Source organism: Spodoptera frugiperda, chromosome 16 (genome assembly GCF_023101765.2).
Source record: "Spodoptera frugiperda isolate SF20-4 chromosome 16, AGI-APGP_CSIRO_Sfru_2.0, whole genome shotgun sequence".
In the NCBI taxonomy this organism is placed as follows: Eukaryota; Metazoa; Arthropoda; class Insecta; order Lepidoptera; family Noctuidae; genus Spodoptera; species Spodoptera frugiperda.
In genome coordinates this window covers 2,823,730-2,845,711 of record NC_064227.1, presented here as the reverse complement: position 1 = coordinate 2,845,711, position 21,982 = coordinate 2,823,730, and the positions used below count along the sequence as shown (strand labels likewise).

The window sequence follows — 21,982 nt, the reverse complement described above, 5'->3', positions numbered from 1 at the left end:
CTTTTAATTAATTCATCGATATGGTTTTGTCTTGCTTTTTTGCCATTTAAACAACAGTTTTTTTTTCAAATGAAGAGTGCATAATTTGTAGAGTTCTCACTGTGTTCACTTTTTTTTAAGAATTATACAATAATTATTGTTTTAGTTACAAAAAAATCTGTCTTTTTTTCTGTATCATTATTCTAATTTAAATTTTATTTTCAACGTGTTTTATTTTCTGTTTTATTAATTAATATACGCATGTATCGAATAGGATTTTCTTTCTCAGAAATCGTTGTCGGAGGAGTGTGAGGACTTGGGCGTGGACTCTCCATCCGCCTCGGAGTTATTCCCTGAAGCTGAACTGTTATTCGCCGCCTCACCTGCGCATGATCATACACAGGATCATGGACACCATTCGCATACTCGTAAGTTTAGAAAAAGTCATACTTTTTGATTTACCACTACAGAGAAATTAACCATACGATGAAGTTCTATAATGACTTTCTTCGATGAAACTGGTAACATTACACATATTTTTAATGTTTGTGTTGCCTATGTGGTTTCTAAAAGCAGATTTTAGATTAATGAATCTATAATACACTAGAGTGGTCTGAAGGATGTCGATCAGAATTTAGGAGAAGAAATCATCTGGGTACTTACTTAAAATTGGCACACCCTTCTTTGTGATTGATTGCTTTTTACACTATAACTTTGAAGTAGAAAATCTCCATTGTCATACCAACTATTTTATTCTTATCCCATAAAGAAAAACAATTTTACAACACTATTTAACACCTCTCAACATTTTTTCCAGCACAACCGATGATGCACCATACCATATCACAACCGGACTTAGATGACCAGATTGCCACCGACCAGCTGTTACCTAGGACGAACATACATGATGACCAGAACGACCTAGGTCTAGGTCTCGAAGATGTAGGCATAGTCACTGTGAGCGAGGATGGGATGCAGGCCACTATAGCGCTGGACCAGGAGGAGTTTGCCCGGTCTCATCCTAATACTACCTTCCATAGTGAGCCTACGGATGAGGGAGAGGTATGTAGATTAGAACTTGAGTATTAAAATATCTGGTAAATAATTACTGAATTCGAATATGTCTTGTGTAGTGGAGTTTAAGTTGAAATTAATTTGCAATGTAACATGTTTCGCTTAAATATTTTCTGTTGTGTGTGTGTGACAATCAAATGTGTATTTTAAATATGTATGTAATTGTTTCCAGGTGCAGCCATTCACAATAAGCGGTCTGAAAGGCCGTCACATAACATCGACGATATTCCACGCGAACCGGGCCCCCGGCACCGTGCTGATGACGGCGCCGCAGACCACCGTCATCTCGCAGGCCACCGCCGAGACCAGCGGCCCACACAACACGGTCAAGTACTCCGACATCGACAACATGATCAACTCCTTGCCCGGACCGCACACACATAACAACATCAACCTATCCTCAGTACTCGTCAAGGACGACGGACTCACAAGGTTCGACAGCATTCTCAACGACAATAGAGAACTGCACCTCTCCAACACCGCGTCCGCCATCGTCCACGCCACTGGCAACAACACCACACAGGTCATCAGGCGAGTCTGCTACGGCAACAAGAGGGAACAGACCTCACGGTTCCTCATCGACGAACACGAAGGCCTCATGCACAACCACCACACCAAAATGATGACAGACGACTCCAGAGATTTCGGAGACGTCGAAGATGAGGAGTCTTCTCCCGAACGAACTGAACTGTTCTGGGAGTCCAACTCCGCGTCAGAACGCGAAACACGACGTGCACTAGATTTCAGCAGCGACAGCGACAAATGTTGCAAGAGCCCATCCTTCGAGGAGAATAATTCTACGGATTCCAGCGGGATTGGTGCTCATATGAGATTGGACTCTGTTATAAAAGAGGCGCGGGGCATTGAGAGGCGTTGCAGTGCCGATGGGTCGTCGGCGGACGACACTCACGCCCCGCCGCTTCGTACGTATCCTCCCAAGCGCATGTACCATCACGCGCTGGACGCCGGCGCAGCGCGGAGCCTGTCCGGGAAGACTCGGGCGGGCGAGCGCTCGCCTGATATGCACACGGAGCGACACGACAGGCACGAGAGACACGACCGGCACGAGAGACACGACAGGCACGATAGACACGACCGCCACGACCGACACGACAGCGCGGAGGGCAGGCGGCGCGCGTCCGGCCGCGGCGTGGTGAAGCGCGGCTGCCACTGCTGCAACGGCGAGCCAGCCCCGCCTCGCCCCAAGAAACCCCGCCAGAGGAAACCCAACATTGACTTTACTGCAACTAACTGACATACGACACATTGTGATTACCGATTTCTACATTAAGGCTGTGGCATTATTATTATATACTCCGTCTGCCACGCCAGACTGAAACGCGATCTCTTTACTGACGAGGTTTCACTTTTTTAGGTGTATTATAAAAAAAGTTGTTGAAATTGTTTTGTATATAATTTTATAAGTAAAAAAAAAATAACCGGTAGCTAAGTTCACAGCAGTTTGGATACGCGCGATTATATTTTTTTGTTAAAGTTGATCGAATAATTCTTCGCAAGTTCCTTTACGTGTTATTATTTTCTAAGTATGTCACCGATAAGTTCAAATTCGTTTTTATTTTGTAGTTCCAACGTGGATTCTCTTGTAGCGTTGTTTTTTTATTTCTTGTAATATACTATCCATAAACATATTTTGTATCGATATATGTAATTGTATAAAAATGTATTTCTATAGGTAACCTCTAATAGACGTAAGTGTTTCCGTTAGTGATTACAGGCCATACTCAAATATGAATTTAATCGTCTTTTAGCGGTGTAGTTGTATTAATTTATAACATTTATAATAAATAGCCCTTCATAACGATGCTAGACTGATGTTGAGGTAATGATTCGTTTCATTAGCGCGTGGTCACGTTTGATTCGAGCCAATATGTATGTATATTTATTTATATAGTGTAGTATATTTGCGCATAGTTTTAGTTGTAAGCTACTTCCATGTGACACAGCACAAAGTGAACTATTCATAAACACGATGGGAGCTTTAACTTGGTGATTTGAATTATTTTTGAGATTTTGTTTATCATAATATTTCGGTGCCAATAGTTTATGTGGCGCCCTCTACTCACCTGCGCTTTACATTACGTTTCCAAAGGGCGTTAATATCGCTGTATTTAATAAATAAATAAATAAATATATAAACATTTAATAGTAGCAATGTGTTAAGCTAGTGTGAATTTGATATCCATAGTGTAAAACATGTAAATAAATTTTTGATCCCCAATTTTTGTTTAGGGGACGATCTAGTCACTATAGTACCGATATATTGTAGCGTTATACGTGTTACTCAGACCAGTCGAGCACAGGGCCGCTCGCTGGCATCCCGGGCCGGCTCTAAGCCGATGATTCATTTCCTTACAGTATTCTACCGCTTGTGTAAATAAAGCCGTATTAGTAATGACGAGAATAATGGTTCATTTGTTACTAATTACAAGAATAAAGTGTGGAAAAGTTAAAAAAAAAAGAATAAAACACTAAATTCTCGACGTTTAGAATCAAAGTTCATTCCGAATTTGTAAATAGTGGAATGGGGGGGAGTGTTTAAATTTTAGTGAATTTAGTGAGTTTCGACCTGTTTTGGGTCGTATAGTGAAAATTGTAATGGGGTAATTATGTGCACTGGATGGGTGGTTTTATGGAGCCCATAGTTCAACTTAATTAGTCGTAAGCTCGTGTTAGTGTGTACGGCTAGTAGTGTATTGGGACGCGTCCGTCGCGCTGTCGGCTCGCGTACGCCCGCCTCCGCTAAAGACACTAAAATTACCACATCCAATATTACGACTAACTGTATGTATTAATTATTCTGAGAGTTTTTGAAACCTACGTATTATTTCGTTTTGGAAGAAAAAAATCTGCCATTTCTTAAAGTAAGGTTCGAATTTTTTATATATTTCAGCATGTTGTTATTGTTCTTGTGACTCGTAATATTGTGGGTAGCGTCGTACCTCCGATATTATAGTTTGAACGAAAAAATACAGTATTGCAAAAGCGTTTTTGTTATATTTTTCACTTAGAAGTTTAAATTTATTAGCTGTAAAAGGAAACTATTAATTAAAAGTTTAGGGAGTTTCATTATTTTTTAATTAAAAAACATTTGTGTTTTTGTGATTACATACTGTAAACATTATTTTTAAAAATGCTACAGAAAAAATGATCATTAAAACTTATCTATTAAAATTATGGCGATTTTATTTATTTTCTTTCCTTTTTACTTGGTTACACCCAGTGCCCTTAGTAGGAGTTTGGTTTACGTTGAACGAAAATGAAACGAGAGCGCGTTCAGCGTTCTGATTGGCCGGTGCCAATGAACCGACCAATCAGAGCGCTGAACGCGCTCTTGTTAAACGTTAAACAAACTAGTACTAAGCGCTCAGGAGTAAACTATTAATTTCCATATAAACTAATGGGGCCTACCGTACTTTTGCTCACTTTGCCTCAGTTGGCACTAGTGTGAACTCTCTTTCTTCGTCCAATCGAGAATTAGCTAGTTTCAAACTATTGGACGTTCAATATCTGACAGCTGCAGTGATTGGACAAAATGTACTTAGTATATTTCAGCCATCTGGTAAGCCCCCATTAAGAAACTTTTGAAAGTCATGAAAAATAATGTGTACTATAATGTAGATCATATCATAACTTTATAACGTAAAGTAACGTCTGAAAGGAAGCAAATTAATTCTGTTTTAATGTAATACAACACAATTACGACTATAATGAAAATAATTTATTACATTTATTCAGTCTTTACATGCGAAAATACAAAATCAACTTAGCAGGTACGCTTAAGGCGCTGTGCATAGTCAAAATAGGATTGATTCAACAGATTTTTTTGCCCAATGTTTACATGTTAGAGCAACAAAAAAAATATGTTAATCTTGATCATTTTTATGAATGGACCACCTTCTTCAAAACACGATTTCTATAAATTTTCTCGATAAAAAAAAATCATAAACTAACCATTTAAATTGAAATTCTAGCCATTGTAACTATATTATTTATGAACATATCTTAATAAAATTAATAACAGTGACGTAATTTAAAATAATAAAGGGATCTGCCTTATTTATTTGTCGATTGAAATGAGATATTTGTAAGAATTAATATAATTCATGATAAATAACTCAGAACGAATCGAACAAAACGTCGTCCGATCATGACATCTATTCGTTTCTCTTTCATTCCTACGCGGACCGGCAGTGACCGCTGAGGCGCGCTGCTTGGTGGACCTATGTCAGTTTGTGTCAATCGCCGCTCAGAAAATAATCATTCACTAACATATCTTTTTGCTGTTTGTAATATTTTATTTTGTAATTAGCTTTTTCTAAGTTGGGTTGTCAGTATATTTTTTTGTACGAAATCGATTTAAAGTTATGTAAATACAATTATTTTTTTCATATAAGTACTATTACCGCGTAGCATGGTGCAGATGACACATTCAGTAACGTTCCGTACCATTCTTGAAAGGAGAAGGGGACTTTTGGGCCCAGCAGTTAACTAGTTGAAATGTATATTAAAAAAACCGTCATATTTTTCTAAAGGAAATCACAAAATATGGTACCTTGTTTCTATCTGGGAAGCGAGAAAACTTAAATTAAGTTATAAAACATTAATGATTATTTAATCATTTATGCGTATAAGTACTCTGTGATTTAAACTTCTTACAACACTTCTGTCTGATATCAGTCAGTCATCGATTGACAGATGACACTTGTTTGTTGTGTTTCGTTCTAAATGCGCACGTATTTTCCATGTTTTATTGTTAAACCCTACGACCTCGGCTTTATAAAGTACTTTTGACGGATCTTGCATATCTAAATTACCTTACTCTCTATTTTGGACAACTGTTTAAGCCTATCAATCGTATATTGACGACATGGATCGCTGTGTAGATTGTACGATTGCGACTGGTCGCAATAACTCTATTGGCAGAAGAGACTTGGAAGATGAGGCGATTTTATCAGTTATTCGTCAGTGGCGTGCATCTCAGCCTGTATAATATGGTATCTCAGTTGGGAAAGATACCAAGAAAATATACGTACCCCGCCCCCTACACAATTCTTAGATGACATTCTCCTAATTATTGAAGATGAATAATACATATTTTATACATAATTGGTGTTTTATTTATATATCCTCCTGTCCGTTTTTTAGTTTTTAAAAGATTAGTGCCTACTGCTTCTAAGTGCCTATGTTTGCACCACGTTTTTTAAACGCGCCGTCGACGCGCGTTTTTAGCGATACTGACGCGATACTTGCGTGCGTATCGCGTCTGTATCGCTACAGACGCGATAGTTAGACGCGGCCTGTAGACCTTTGCACACCTGACGTGCGTGTGTAGCGATACAGACACGCGTGTGTAGCGATGCGGAAGCGATGCAAACGCGCGTGTTATCGATACACACGCGCTGGTGCCGCGCGTTTGTATCGATACAAACGACAACAAACTGCACTGCAGGAGAAAAACGGCCGGCGACGCGCGTTTTGGAAACGCGCGTCGCCGGCGCGTTTAAAAAGCGTGGTGTGCATAGGCCCTAAGTACAGAATATTGAATGTAAAAACTTGTCTTCGACTGTAGCGACTGTTCGGGGCACTGGAGAGCCAAACGTGTCAGATCTTCGACACGTCACACACGCTCCTTGCTTAAAACCAAAATTATTTACTTATTATTCGTCCAAACTCATATTATTATCTGAGTCAGGATCATCTGAATCTGTATCTGTATATTGACATTATATACACGCAGATACACTGCACAACTAAACAACACACTTTAATAACAAAATTAAAGAGAATTCAATGTATGCTGCGAGTATAATATTTAAGTGTGGGAGAGCCATGCTTCGGCACGAATGGGCCGGCTCGACCGGAGTGATACCACGGCCTCACAGAAAACCGACGTGAAACAACGCTTGCGTTGTGTTTCGTTGTGTGAGTGAGGTTACCGGAGGCCCAAGTCCCCCCTTCCCAATCTTCCCCATCCCCGATTCCCGAACATAAATTCCTAACTCCCAAAAAGCCGGCAACGCACTTGTAACGCCTTTGGTGTTTCAAGTGTCCATGGGCGGCGGCGATTGCTTACCATCAGGTAATACGTCTGCTCGATTGCCGGCTTGTTCCATAAAAAAAAAAAAAAGTATCGATAGCGATAAAAAAAGACCTTTCTAATGTCCATCCCTAATCATGTGGTACTGAGAGACGTCAACGTCATACAGGCAACTGTCACTAGCGCAAAAACTATAGTAGTAGTAAGTTTGTGTAAATTATTGTTCGATTTCGGTTTTAGTCATAAAAAAACTAATAAAAAAATAAAATAAAAATAAAATAAAAATGTATACAACATAATATTGAAAAAATAAAAAAACAAAAACTAATACGAGTGATGAGATTCGATCTTACGGATCACGGAACGCGAATCTAGACAGCAACGCACTGGGCCACTCGTCCATGAAACTATAGTAGCGAAATTACGCTCCTAAATAAAATGGAATACGCGTATCAATGACATTTGCACGGTGCACCCCTCAGTACACGAGACCCACTTCACCTGCTTCACCCCCTCAAATACATAAAAGTTGTCTATTCACCGCGCCTTAATTACATCAATTTCGCGTGATTGTATAAAAATCATACACATGTATTTATGTACATAATAATTGGAAATGAGCACGGACAATTTGATAAAAATCAAAAAACAAAAGAAACCATACTATGGTTTAAACTATGTTATGGTTTCTTTATATCGTATCGCGTGTATCTTTAAAATATGATTAATATTAATTGGTGTTAAGTAACTATTGACGGATCTAAGGCCTCCCCCACATTAGACGTGCACGCTTCTCAGGCGTGTGTGTAGAGCGGGGGCGGCGCGCTTGTCGCGAGCCCGTTGCGTGAGCGTTGCGTTTTGCCGCCGTGTGACGTGTGTGCAGCGACCGCGTAACGTGCACGCTGCGTTTGCCTTGGCGGTTAACCTTCTTAAGCTACCACGCTACTCACATGCCTGAGGATCGCGCATGCCTAATGTGGGATCAGCCTAAACTGCCATTTTCAAAGACTGGCAACTCTTGTTTGTGTTACAAAGGTCTCCTCTCTTCTTCCTTCTCTAAATCTTCCATTCGGATATAAATATATCTACTAATCTGCAGTCCAATTCCTCTTATCTCTTAACTTCTTCATGACCCCAAGCACTTCAAGCCTAAACTCAAGCCTCTCATTTTCATTATACTTCACAACTGTAGGTAATAAAGACGCGAAAAATGCCTCATCTTCGTTCATAATTCGCGGATCATTCGCAAAACTAGTGTCGACTTCAACGAAATTAATATCATTAATAGAATCCATTACAGAGGAATCATCATTTGTATCCTTATAACTACTCTTTCTTGATTTCTTTCGACTAGACACAGATTCGTCATCCTCATAAACCAATCTGCTCGATTTCTTTTTATTCCTACCTTTACGGGAATTATAATCACTAACATCTGTTGATTTTGTGTCGATATCCCGCTTTGAACGTTTCGTGCTACTATAGCTAACTTCGCTGACTGAATCATCTGCTTTATCGGCGTCAAAAGTACTTTTCTTACTGCCAAAACTAGTCACATTACTGATGGTAAAATTAGTTGAAGTTTCAGGCACTATTTCAGTAGTTATTGTGTAACTTGTTTCAGGTTCTTGCTTCATATAACAGGGTTCTAAACTCAGGTCCCTCTGGCATTCATTCGCGGCGTCCGGTATAATTTTCTTTAAGAATTCTAAGTGGTCGTGTAATACGTATTTCTTCTTCGGTTTCCCCATTCTAGTTTTTAATGTTTTGTTAAATGTATCTCTTATGTTCGTCCATTTGTTTAGAATTAGTTCGCCTGTAACAAAAGAAGAGTATGTTATTTATTTGCTTAGTTAGTATTAACGGCGGATTCCCTGATGGTAAGCAATCAGTACCGCCCTTGTAGGTACACCTTTTTAAGTGTGGGAGAGCCATGCTTCGGCACGAATGGGCCGGCTCAACTGGAGTGATACCACGGCCTCACAGAAAGCCGACGTGAAACAACGCTTGCGTTATGTTTCGTTGTGTGAGTGAGGTTACCGGAGGCCCAGTTACCCCCTTCCTCATCATCTCTTAAATTCCTAACCCCCAAAAGGCCGGCAACGTACTTGTAAAGCCTCTGGTGTTTCGGGTGTCCATGGGCGACGGCGATTGCTTGCCATCAGGTGATCCGTCTGCTCGTTTATAGTTCGATGTCGGCCATTTTTAGAAGGGATTGGGTCTGCGTTGCATCACGCTGGGTTTGTATGAGGCTGTTGTGCCACTCAGATTAAGTCAGCTTGATCAGTTATTTATTTTCGCTCTGTCTTAGTTATATCAAATTAGTTTATTGTTTACATTAAATCATAAACAATAATAAAACGTGAGTATCTACGTAAGTAGCAAGTTCTGATGCACCTACATACGTGATACGTATCATGCACGTTATCATTGATAGCAATACATCAATATGTATCGTTTCGAATATTACTTAGTAAATATTTTTTTAGAAACTAAACACAAATACTACAGACAATCGAATGCAACAACTTAAAACCAACATGTTTGTTTCCATTACATACCCGTGATCCTTTTCTCTTCAGCCGTCATAACTTCATAACTGTCATCCAGCAAGTTGAATATTTCTTCCCAAGCGCTCCTCCGTTCCGTCCGATCTTTATAATTTTCCAACGTTTTATCCCACAAACACGGCCGTTCCTTCACAAATCGTATTAAACTTATCACATCGTATTTAAAATCACGTACAGAACGCATTTTTGCACGAAAATAAGTGAATAAAACAATGAAAATAAGTTTTTTTTCGTTGTAAACTCGAAGCTGTTTACACACCCCAGTCTGACACGTCACTACGACGTGCTACGGATAACCATTTCTCGGATCGGATCGTTGTATTGCTGTCTCACTTCTTTTGTATAAGAGTGAGGGAGAAAGAATCACGGTTCGAGGTCACCGACATGGCGGCGCGTCCATGTGCCAGCACCGAGCATTTAACGTCCAATGTAAGTTGACCCTGCTCTCCATATGAAATGCGTTGTATTGTAGGTCCAGACGAATAGTTACTGGTATGCGTGTTCATTGTTCCACTCAAAATGTCGAATCGTGGGTGAGATTGTAAACTGTGTTATGAACGGGGGTGTAAGGAATGTAGGGAAAAAGTATAAGACATGTCTAGGTACCAGATACGCTTTTTATCACAGCATTTTGTGTAAGTATTATTATATTAGGTATGCAGTTAGCAGATATATAAACTAAAGTGCTCTTAAAATATTTTAATTACCAAGAACATCGTTACAACGTACATTTATTGTGGCTATATATGTAATCTATAATTCATTTTGACTGTATAATATTCATTTAGGAGTTGAATAGATTAAGTTATAAATTAAGACAAGTTTTGTAACTACTGCACCATCCTAAGCAACGCCTGCTTGTAAGTTTATAGCAAAACAATGCTTGCAATAGATATGTGGCTATTCCGCCATCAGGCATTTGAATGAGGGGATTTGGATTGGGATTTTTCCAAGTTCAGTTTAGATATAATTTAGGGTGTTTTTAATATCGTGCGGATTTCATGTCCAGCATGCGGGAACGTGCTGGATGCAGTTCGCTTTCAACCGGCCTATCTGGAAGTCATTGCGGGTGACCAGCGGTGGACGTCTTGTGACTGATAATACATATGATGATGGTAGTGATGGTGATGGTGATGATGCAGGACCGTTGCCATGGATTACACCCTTTTCGCATGCGTCTACCACGCATTACACACACAAATATTTGTATAAAAAGGCGGATACTTTTCTATGATATCTATAACAGTGAGCCCATAATTATTTGGGAGCCCTTACGATGTCATTAATTATTTTACTTATGTTGCTGTCAACTTTTGAATGAATTGATTATTTGGACTTCTGTAATTTCTGAAATAAAATATAAAATTGGGAAGTTTTTGTTATTTGCTTACGCATGTTGGCCCCATATAATTGATACGGCAGATACGGTACGGCTATGCCCCTGATTATCACCTTTGAGCGGGGCCACACGACGCGTTGCGGCTCCGCTGCGCAAACGTTTCACCGTGTCATTGGGCACATGAGAGCGGTGCGGCGCCGCAACGTTGTTATGTCGCAGCGGCGCGGCAGCAGCCTTGGACAGTCTGTTAATATAAGATTCCTTATGACGCAAGACTAGTGAGCGGTGCCGCTACGACGTCGCAACGCATTCACCCCTACCTGCCTCATCTTGGTGGTTGCAAGTCTTGGTCTGGTACGGCGTCAGAACGCATCATGTGACATGCCGCAGATATTTCTATGTTAGATGACGCAGCGACACCTCTCCGGCGTCGCACCGCCGCCGCAACGTATCGTGTGCCCTCGCTCTTACTTAGGTAGGTACAACTTCGCAAGACATCCACTATTGAACATAGGCCTCCTACAAATACTACGCAAAATAAAAATAAATATACAATCAGGAAATAAAATTTTATTTATAAAACGTATTATACCTTAATATCAGGGCCACGTTCACTTAAAAAACCGGTATCAAAATTCGCGGGCAACATTTTCTTGTAGTATCGATCTGCCTGCGCGCGCAATGGAAAACTGTCATAATGAATATTGTACGTGAAAAAATACCATAGCGACATTGTGTCTAGGTTATTTTAACAAGTTTTAAAGAAATATATGTATTAGAATTACTAGAAATAATATTAAAGCAAAGTTTTTGAAGTAAATAAGTGTCTTATGATGGTTTTACATTAGTTTTTGTGGATATGGTGTATTAATTTCTTATCTGTATTTCGCCGGTTGGAAACTAAAGGTATGTTGTTATATTTGATGAAATACTTAGTGTATTCACGTAAGAATACAATTAGGCCTTCTGGTACAGTAAAAGGGCTGTGTAGTATAATGCTAGCTTGATTTATAACTAAAAATAAAAGGTGTTAGTCGTTTTAGGGCTTGCCATCAGCTGATCGATAAGCTTAGGCTTTCACCCCCCAGTTACCATGTTGGGAGCGCTTATCCAACCATTAGGAACGGATAAATATAGGTATATATACTCATATAGGTTTCTAGACATAGCATTCTATATACCTACATAGTCAATTCCGCTCTATATTACTCTAGGTACAAACTTCAGGCTTTTTCAAGGCTACCTATTTCCAGTACCTAGATCGATGGTTTAATATAACATAATACTAAATCTTATTTACTTAAATTCAAATGAAAATGTGTAGAATGCTGAAGAACATTGTACAAAATGGAATTTTAATGAAACTAATTATAATCGTAACATTTCGAATCCAATGCGCATCTATTATTATTTCAAGGACTTTATATGTAGTTATAGACATCATTCTATAAGTAAACAGTATTTATCGATCGTGGTTATTGCATGAACATTCTTTTTATACTATTCAACATGCCTTTAATAAAAATTCTTGCAATATGTTGGTTAAAGTCGAGTTGCTATTCTTTTTCAATAGGCGTTTATGGTATTCGTTTAGTAAAATTGTGTTTTATTGTCAAGCGAAATCAGCCCCGGATCTACATTTTTTTTCACCCGGGGCAAAATTTGAGAAATGCCGCCCCCACCTACTTTTTTTTTTTTTTTCATTAGGATTTTGTCCTGTGTCGTGGGTGCGTTTATACAAGTTCACATGCACACAGACTCGAAACAACAATTTGTGGATCACATATAGAGTTGCTCTTGCGGGAATCGAATCCACTACATACTGTACAGTAGGCAGTTGCCCAGTCACCGCACCAACCGTGCAGTCAAATCGTGTTTATTTTCACCTTTTTCACCCATATAATTGCAACAATCAGATGTCCACAAATTGTTTGAAATTTGGACAAAGCCTACATACTAACCTACCTTCCGGAAATAATGCATCCATTATTGTTCATTCTGTGTTGTGTATTATTTACAGATAAATAGACCTAAACCTAGGATATATATGTATTTAACAGGGTAGGGTTTAAAATAAAAATATGCATTATAAAATTAAAAATATATTATATACTAAATTTGTTAACAGAAATTACAATGTTACTCTTCTAGGTTTTTGGTCAGCAAATAAGTCTATAGCCTTGTCGTAATTTATCTCGTGTGCAATACGATTTTCTATGGCTAAGATTGCAAGACCCGATAAGCGTTCCTGGCTTGAAATTTGGACAAAGCCTACATACTAACCTACCTTCCGGAAATAATACATCCACACAGGCCTACATTTTCTTTTTCACGAAAAAGTGTTTCAAGTTTAATAGGTCTCCTATAGTAAATGGGGTGTGCTGATCACGAATCTGTGCTTAGTTTTTTTCTAGCAAGTCAGGTTTTTAGGAAAAGTGTGAATAAAATTTTTCATAGAAACTGCCAAAAAAATCTTAGAAAATATTTATTAAAGATATATTTAAAAGAAAATTACACTGCAAAATTGAGCTGCTCATAAAAAAAATAACCTACGTTAGACAGACGTTGGTTTTTTTTAATGAAATCGTTCTCTTTTTCCCTGAAAACTGCGCCCTGTTCAAGGCCCAGCAGTAATCAGGCATCATTCTAATATCCCAACTTCCTTGGTAACGTCTCTCCATCTCCTTTATGTTTTGATGGAACCTCTCTCCCTGTTCCCCACTGACAACTCCAAGATTTTCGGGAAAATAGTCAACATGGGAATCCAGAAAATGAAGTTTAACGCTCATATTGCATCCCAGTTTTTTATAATTTTGGAGCATCTTAGCTACAATTTCTTTGTACTTAATTTGGAGACTTATTATTTCCAAGGAAATCTTCTATGACTTCTACGAATGAACTCCATACTTCAGATTCGTCCTGGGTCATTGTATTCTAGAACAATCTATCCGATTTTAAATTTCGAATTTGAGGGTCTACAAAAGTTCTTCTTTAAGTTGAGCTTAAGAAAGTGCAGGAAATTTGTCGCATATGTATTAGCAGTCACCTTGTTTATTTTAAGCTTTGACAAAACTGCTACATCAATCCTAACTTTATGTGAAGGGGAGGTGAAAGAACTGATTTTGGGTTGGTGCACATTTTTTTGTCCCAGTACAAGTCTTTCACTGAAAGGCCATTCTTTCTTAATGTAATGTAAATTTCGTGCTCGACTGTCCCACTCGCACAAAAATCATGGATACTTTGTAAATCCAGACTGCTGACCCAAAAGCATAGATATTATTTTGAGGTCTCCACAGAATTGCCAACAATATTCGCTATACTTTATTTTATTTAGCAACAGCTCAAGACTCTCGTTCGTTTCTTTGAGATGCACGGAGTGAGCAACAGGCACCGAACCATAGGTATTACCATTGTACAACAAGACACCCTTCAGACTTCTCTTAGAAGAATCAATAAATAACCTCCATAATGTGGAATCGTAATTATCAGCTCCCAGTTTCATTACTACTTCCTGGTCCATGAGGTACAGGTCGTTTAGCAGACGGTAAATTAGGATACTGAATTGTATGTTTGTTTTTCGAATGGACACCCTTTACATCACAAGAGCAAAAGTAACAATCGACAAGTGCTAAATAGTAAATATACAAACTACTCACATTTTTAAAACAAAACACTGTCGTGGGGACAAATCGACGAGGAAGTTTTCGAACATAGCTTCATCTCACGGTAATCAAACACGTGCTGCCCCGATCTGCGATTCCTGCAGGCGAGCAAGAGCCGGGCGCGTATTTCTAATCGACTTTATGTACTTTTTGTTTTTGATGTTGGGTGAAACCTTTAAAAGGCGCCTAGCTTTTTGGGGAGAAAGACTAGGGAGTGTGGGATTTTTACCTCACTAAAACCACCCCGGTGGCCACCTTCAGCACCGATAAGGGGCACCGAGACCTCTAACTATACCTGCTCCGGAGCCCCTATGGTGCAACGCCTGTTACGGCACATCCCTAGGGAGACATGTACCTCCCATTAGCCTCATTATGCAAGTTGCACGGCAGCACGTGACCACTGTGCCACCGTCTTCCCTGAGGTCGCTAGATGGGCACCTAGAGTCCCCACTCTAGGTACCCGCGACCCCAAAGGTCTACCTGCAGTTGACGCAGGCGGGATTAGGCGTCAAGACTGTTGCCACCTCGACGCCTTCTATAAGCAGGATCAGCCCTCTCACGATCCCGCTCAGCAGCCTCCTTTTGAGACATTACAGTCTCACAAAAGGAGGCCACCTCCCTCCAGTTTTCTGTATCTGCCAGCATAGCCTCTACTACTGCTGGCAGAGACAGGTCTCGCCCGATCTTGGTAACCAGGACCCGCCGCTCCGAGACCCACGCCGGACACTCTTCGAGCATGTGCTGTGCGGAATCCAGGTTACCTCCGCAGTGGTGGCAATTTGCCGTGGTCTCTCGCCCAATCTTGTTCAGGTACTCACCGAAGCAGCCATGTCCGGTCAGTACCTGAGTGAGCCTGAAGGAGATGCGCTCCTCTCTTTTCAGCCAGGCTTCGAAATGCGGCAAAATGGCTTCGACAACGCGCTTGCGTAAGATCTCTGGCTGTTGTAGCCGCTCACGCCACCGCTCAAGCGCGTGTCGCCTTTCTTGCCGCCTCAGCCTAACGAACGCCGCTCCTGGCACTCTACCACCGCCGTTTTGACGGACGGAACGGATTTGGTCGTAGACCTTCGCGTCCATATCCGCCAGGATATCCAACGACGGAAAGCGAGCCAGGAGCGTTGCCGCCTCAAAGGACACCGTTCGGTATCCTCGTGTGATACGGATGGCCATTTTCCGCTGCAGACGATAGATTTTCGTTCTGCAACGTCGGACGCCTGACAGTCGAGCTGACCAAACAGGCGCCCCGTAAAGGACCATCGATCGCACGACACCCGCGTAGAGGCGGCGAACTTCTTCTCTTATGTACTATGCCTACGCGCCTAGCGAATAATAAAATGTTCGGGCAGCACGTCTCACTCCGCGCTCAGGGTATCGGTCAAGTTGATATGGCCATGAAATTCTATATTTATTCCGTGGTCAAAATTAAATAAATGATGAGCTGTGCACTGGTCCGTGAAGTGTGAATTTTGCCGCCCCCTGAATTTGCCGCCCGGGGCATGGGCCCCGGCTTGCCCCCCCCCTAGATCCGGGGCTGAGCGAAATACGTTCATTATTGTATGTATGTTACGACTTTCTTAGGTTTAAGATTGCGACTTAGGGTTCCTGAAGTAATTGAGGATACTCTGCAGTTTTAGGGCCTATAGTTGTACATAAAGGAATATTTTTCGTTATAAATATTTACTCATTGAAGTAAACAAGGTTAGCGCGTAATATTGTGTAATAATCGTACTGAATGTTACAAATAACTACGCAATATTGATAAGAGTTTTATTAAAACAAACATCTAACTAGATACATGTTTATCATATACATAGGTAACATACCTACATAATTATGTACTTACCTAGTTGTCTACCGGCAGCTTCGCTCGTGTGGTCAAAGAACTAACTGTTCTGGAATACAAAAATCAAATCATACATGAAATCCTAAGATTTTTTTTGACGGGGTAAATCATCGAAAAACTCCTTCCGCCTTGGGCGAGGCGAGAGGGAGATTCCGACTCTTACTCAGATCGTAACCCCGCTAGGTTGTCCGCATCTCCCGGTCGGCATAAGTCCTAGCGCCTATCAGTGATGGTCTGAAAAAATTATAACAATTTAACTATCTTTTACTACTTTAATTTCGTAATTTTTTTACAGTTCTTGACGGCATCTCATTCAAATTCAAAGCTTCTCAAATCCAATTGCCCGACAGTCGTAATTCTTCCCAGTTAGTGCCAACATATTAAAGCTCTATTGGTAGTTAAAGATAAATAATATGTACACTGGAGCATTGATTGCAAATAATTTACGTTACGTGTCGATTGGTTTTACCCTTGACAACATTTACTTGCTATTTATAGAGATCCAGAGCTCATTTCCATTCGTTATATCAATGTTTGCTCTTAATTAAATTGATATTGTTTTATAAAACAGCTTCTTTATATTTATAGTTTACTTTATGACATATAGGCTCTTATATCTACTACTTAATATTAGGGAAGACCTTCCTACTCCTGTTTCTGGAGCCAGAGCCCCGGTAAACTCGCTAGGTAGTCCACAGCTCCGGATAAAAAACGTGTTTTTTTTTTTTCGAGGGAGGAAAGTCATCCTCGCCTTGGGCGAGGTGAGAGGGAGTGTCAGACTCTTACTGATTAAAAACCAACCCGTTCCTACTTCTGCTTTTGGAGCCGTAGCCCCGGTAAACCCTAGTCCGCAGCTTTGGATAACAGTCGTGCTTTAGACTTAGGCCGCATTTTCACTGACGCGGAGGTGGATGATGAATATATTCAGCCATATTTGCACGAATTGACCAATCACTATGCTCGAAATTTGGTTGAGATTGTACTGAGCTCGAAAGTGATTGGTTAATTCGTGCACCGCTAAGCTCCTCTCCGCCCCGTTCCGCGTCTGTGGAAATGCGGCCTCAAAAGCGTCATTTTCTATACTACATCATATAATATCTAAGTTGTCTAGGATACTCACTCTTTTGCTTTCTGCTCCAGGTTAAGATGTGGACGGTATGCGTGCCAGGCTGGGCAGCGGCCGTGGTGGCTGGTGCTCTACTGCTGTACGGCAGTATAGACGTAGCCTACTTCGCCAGGATGATGTACACTGTCGCTAAAGCACGGTACTTCAAGAAGAAAGTCTGTATTATGGATACTACGGAGGTGGAAGGTAATTAAGCCTCCGGTAATCTCACTTACACAACGCAAGCGTTGTTTCACGTCGGTTTTTTGTGATGCCGTGGTGTCATTCCGATCGAACCATCCCATTTGTGCCGAAGCATGGCTTTTCTATACTTAAAATGTTATTTTATTGTATATCCACTTTATATCAGTAATTTCTTTACATTTGTGCTTTGGTAGTTTAATTAACTATCAGCCCCGGGCCACTAAATGCTTGGAATCAACCACTTTTCTGTTTTTACAAATCATTGACACTTGACAGTACCAATGTAAAAAGGATGTTAACTTATAAAACGTCTGAGCAAGCCACTTACCCCCCAAAATCTTCTCCATGTGAGAAGAGGCCTTTGGTTAACAGTGACCATTTATAGGCTGTTGATGTGATTTGAAGGCACTTACTGTATGTATATGGTGTTTTTACAGCATGGTGTCTTATAAACGACATCGACACACTTCTATACCACATGAACAACGCCCGCTACCTTCGGGAGCTGGACTTCGCAAGAGCTGACTTCTACGAGAGGACAGGCCTCTACGCCAATATCAAGGCGGCAGGCGGCGCTGTGGTTCAGGCTGCCTGCACCATCAGATACAGGCGGTTTCTCAAACCTTTCACCAAGTTTACTATTACTTCTAAGGTTAGTATTACTTTGGGGTTTTGTTCTCATTTATCTGCATAGTTTAAAATGGTATTTTTATGGTATAAGCCGGTAAACGAGCAGGCGGATCAGCTGATGGTAAGCAATTGCCGCAGCTCATGGACACCCGAAATACTAAAGGCGATTCAAGTGCGTTGCTGGTTTTGAAACACCAGAGGCGTTATAAGTGCGTTGCCGGTCTTTTGGGAGGTTAGGAATTTAAGCTTTGGAACCCTACTCATACAACGAAACACAACGCAAGCATTGTTTCACGTCGGTTTCGGTCATTCGTGCTGAAGTTTGGCTTTCGCACATGAGAAATTTTACATATAGAGAGTGCTGTATTCGCAGTCGTATAAATGCGACAGGAAAATAGGTTAAAATATTTTGGTTGACATAGGTTAGGGTATAAGGCTATTTGTGTAGTCTGACCGACATAGGTTTTAAGGCAGTATGCGTGGTCTAGCTAAATATAGATACATAATTTTAAATACTAATCAACTTTTTTTTTAATTTTCAGGCAATATTCTGGGACGACAAGACAGTGTTCATGGAACATGAGTTCATTGGCCCCGGTGGCTTCGTGCATGCGATAGCAGTATGTCGGCAACGTGTCATCGACACCTCTGCAGCCGCTATAGCAGAGTTACTGCTGCAGCTGCACTGCGGAGGATCCTGCAAACATCCTCCAGAGAAGATGCCTCCTGAGGTACGTGGGTTTAATCTAGGATACTAAGAATTTAACGTCAAATTATTATTGTTAGGTCAAAATATCTTTGGCCACTTCCTCGCTTAGTAAGTAAATGGCAGTAAGCGGGTTGGTGGCCAAACGCAGAGTTATCAACGCTAAAAAAAGCATTTCTGGATTAACTAAAAATCACGGTTTACTCACGTAAATTAATGGAGAAAAGTTCTACTAGTTTCTAGTTTACAGTAGGTTGCGCGACGTCGTCGCATCTGCGCACGCTGCTCATGATGAAGAGTCCCTCTGTGACTTGAAACTAGTAGAGGTTTTCTCCATTAATTTACGTGAGTAAATCGTGATATTTAGTTAATTTAGTATGTCTCACGATAGTTATTATAAAAATATAGCATTTCTGGGAGACAAAGTCAAAGGTTTTCCTAATAGAACTTTATGTCACTTGGTTGAAAAGGTTTTGTTAATGATTTCTGGATAGCATTGGTAGATTCTATAGTTGGTACCGACTTCTAAATTGTTCTTTCACATTAATTATTTTCTTTCAATATTCCAGATTAATGTATATTTTGTTCAATTTTGATTGCTCTTTGATTAACCATAAGGCCCTTATTCCATTACATCATGACTTCCCCTTTCCTTCACATGTCCCTATTCCTCTATCCCCTTAATCATTGACCACATCCCTTGAAATTCCTTACTCCATTTTATTTTCAGCTATTAATAGAGACAAATTAACATATTTATTTCAACATTTGCTCTCAAAATAAAGGAAATAGGGACATGATTACCCATATTGCTCAAAACGGAGATGTTTAAGTCATTAATGATGACCACCCCATTATGATTGCCAGTTCTTAGACTATCTGAAATACCCTCGTAAATTCTAAGCTAAGTCAGATATTGTTTTTTTAATTCCAGTTGGAGCTTTGGGTGCAATGCAACGAGCTCAGTTCAGCTCGTCTCCGAGCACCAACCGCTCCTCTACCAGTTCTAGACGCCACCCACACTCTTGGCTGCGGAGAAATGGTACCAGCGGCAGTTGAGTGAAGTTATCCCTTTCACTGTCCAGCTCAGCATACTCATACCAAGTGCGAGTGAGACGGCAATAGGGTATGCTCGCTCGATAGTGAAATTTTTGTCAGATGACGCGTGAACGCCGCGCGGTACGGACGTGTGTTAAAAAGGAATTTCAATGTTAGAAGCTCAGCTTTTGACGTTGATTTCTTTAAAAAAGTTTGGTCAAGGGACGGATTATATTATGACGCTGTGTCCGCAGGATAAGCAGAGGTGCTTCTGTGTATTAACATAAAATGTATCTGTATTTATAAGTGTTTAAATGATATAAAAAATTTAAACGAAAGCTTTTGATTGTTTTTCGATGTTTTGAATAATTTAATCACTGACGTATTGATGTTGTTTTATTGTATATTCGTGTGTTTGTTTTTAAATGTCATCACAATGTATTTTATGTCCAAAACTGTATTGGATCAATATAATTCAATTGAATATGCTTGTTAGTTATGGAATTTGTTTATTTGAATGTGTTTAATGGATATCATGTTACAAAATATCGTCAAATTATGTGATCTTCTAGCTAAGCTAGGTTAAAATAATTAATATTAATAAAGATGTAAGGTTTAGTTCACATTGAGTCTAGGTTTATTGTAACTTAATCTTGGGATTTCCATGATGTAATCTTATGAGATCTTTTTCTAGATCTAATCCCATAAACGGAGCTCTTTTATGTAAGTAGTTTTTCTAGCCTGTTTGTTGGGCGAAACATGTGTGAAATTAATTGAGATGTAAATAAGTGGATCTTATTTAATCGAATAAGGTCCATAGGCACAAATCCGCTAAGCAGAAAGAGAAAATTTCCAGATCTGGGGAAGGGAGGAATCAAAAATGTATTTATATAATTTGGATTTTAAAATGATAATAAATTATTTAGTTTTCGTCTAATGTAACAATATTGCTCTGTACCCTTAGTACGAGTTTGCTTTACGTTGAACGAAAACGAAACGAGAGCACGTTCGGTGCTCTGATTGGCCGGTGCGAATAAACCAACCAATCAGAACGCTAAACGCACTCTCGTTTCGATCTCGTTAAACGTAAAACAAACTCGTACTAAGCACTCTAGTTTATAATAATATTATGTTCTTGTCAAATATGACAAGTTTATCATTATATTGTAATGTTAAATGAAATTAATTACAAATCAGATTTCTTGGTATGCCTCAAAATAGAATACTGATTATTAAACAGCTAGTTTAATTTGAACTCTAAAACATTAAAATTATCAAATTGTGTTACAAGAGAGTTAGATGTTCGACAGCTCTAAACATTACGAAATTCTATCCCTTCTTTTAAGGGGGGAAAAACGTCCAATGACTTCTCCCGCATTGGGCTAGACAACAGAGACTATCAGACTCTTGCTAACTAAAAACCACTCCGTTCCTACTTTTGCTTTTCAAGCCGCAGCCCCGCTAACCTATTAGGTAGGCTGCAGCTCAAATTTGATACCTAGTAAGGCAAATTAGTCAGTATTGTCTACTTATTAGTTTTTATGGCTTAAATGATTAAACTATGGGTTGGATATGGCGATATACCTTCAATTGAATTATCATAACTGGTTTTAAGGGTTGTCTTCTTGTCTGCCTACCCTTTTTAAGTAAAGTACCTGATATAGACTCAATGTGAATGAATCCTCGCAAAATCTTCACTATATTAAATGTAAATGTATATATTTATTGTTCTTATCTAAATAATTATGTAGTACAATAAAGTTTAAATGAGTTA

General features: G+C 39.8%; 3 protein-coding genes across 6 annotated transcripts in view; 2 read left to right on the top strand and 1 right to left on the bottom strand.

The window, feature by feature from the left end:
- LOC118280685 (uncharacterized) overlaps positions 1–4,245 on the top strand; it is a 33,871-nt gene extending 29,626 nt beyond the window's left edge. For 2 of the 4 annotated variants that reach the window (XM_050699376.1, XM_050699374.1), the window contains 3 exons: positions 269–407; positions 797–1,041; positions 1,226–4,245. In XM_050699376.1, coding sequence (XP_050555333.1) covers positions 269–407; positions 797–1,041; positions 1,226–2,308 — 1,467 coding nt within the window. In that variant the 3' untranslated portion in view covers positions 2,309–4,245. Of the gene's footprint in view, positions 1–253; positions 408–796; positions 1,042–1,225 lie in introns of all 4 variants that reach the window. The other 2 variants (XM_050699375.1, XM_050699373.1) reach the window with 1 other exon arrangement.
- A 3,803-nt stretch (positions 4,246–8,048) lies between these two features.
- Positions 8,049–9,977, bottom strand: LOC126911578 (uncharacterized). Its single transcript, XM_050699393.1, has 2 exons — positions 9,673–9,977; positions 8,049–8,927 (listed from the first exon to the last, which is right to left on the bottom strand). The coding sequence occupies exons 1-2, from the start codon at positions 9,863–9,865 to the stop codon at positions 8,200–8,202; spliced, it is 921 nt and encodes a 306-aa protein (XP_050555350.1). The 5' UTR covers positions 9,866–9,977; the 3' UTR covers positions 8,049–8,199.
- Positions 9,978–11,685: 1,708 nt separating this feature from the next.
- On the top strand, positions 11,686–21,982 carry LOC126911579 (protein THEM6-like). The gene is made up of 5 exons (XM_050699394.1): positions 11,686–11,926; positions 17,666–17,837; positions 18,272–18,486; positions 19,007–19,195; positions 20,105–21,982. The coding sequence occupies exons 2-5, from the start codon at positions 17,672–17,674 to the stop codon at positions 20,231–20,233; spliced, it is 699 nt and encodes a 232-aa protein (XP_050555351.1). The 5' UTR covers positions 11,686–11,926; positions 17,666–17,671; the 3' UTR covers positions 20,234–21,982.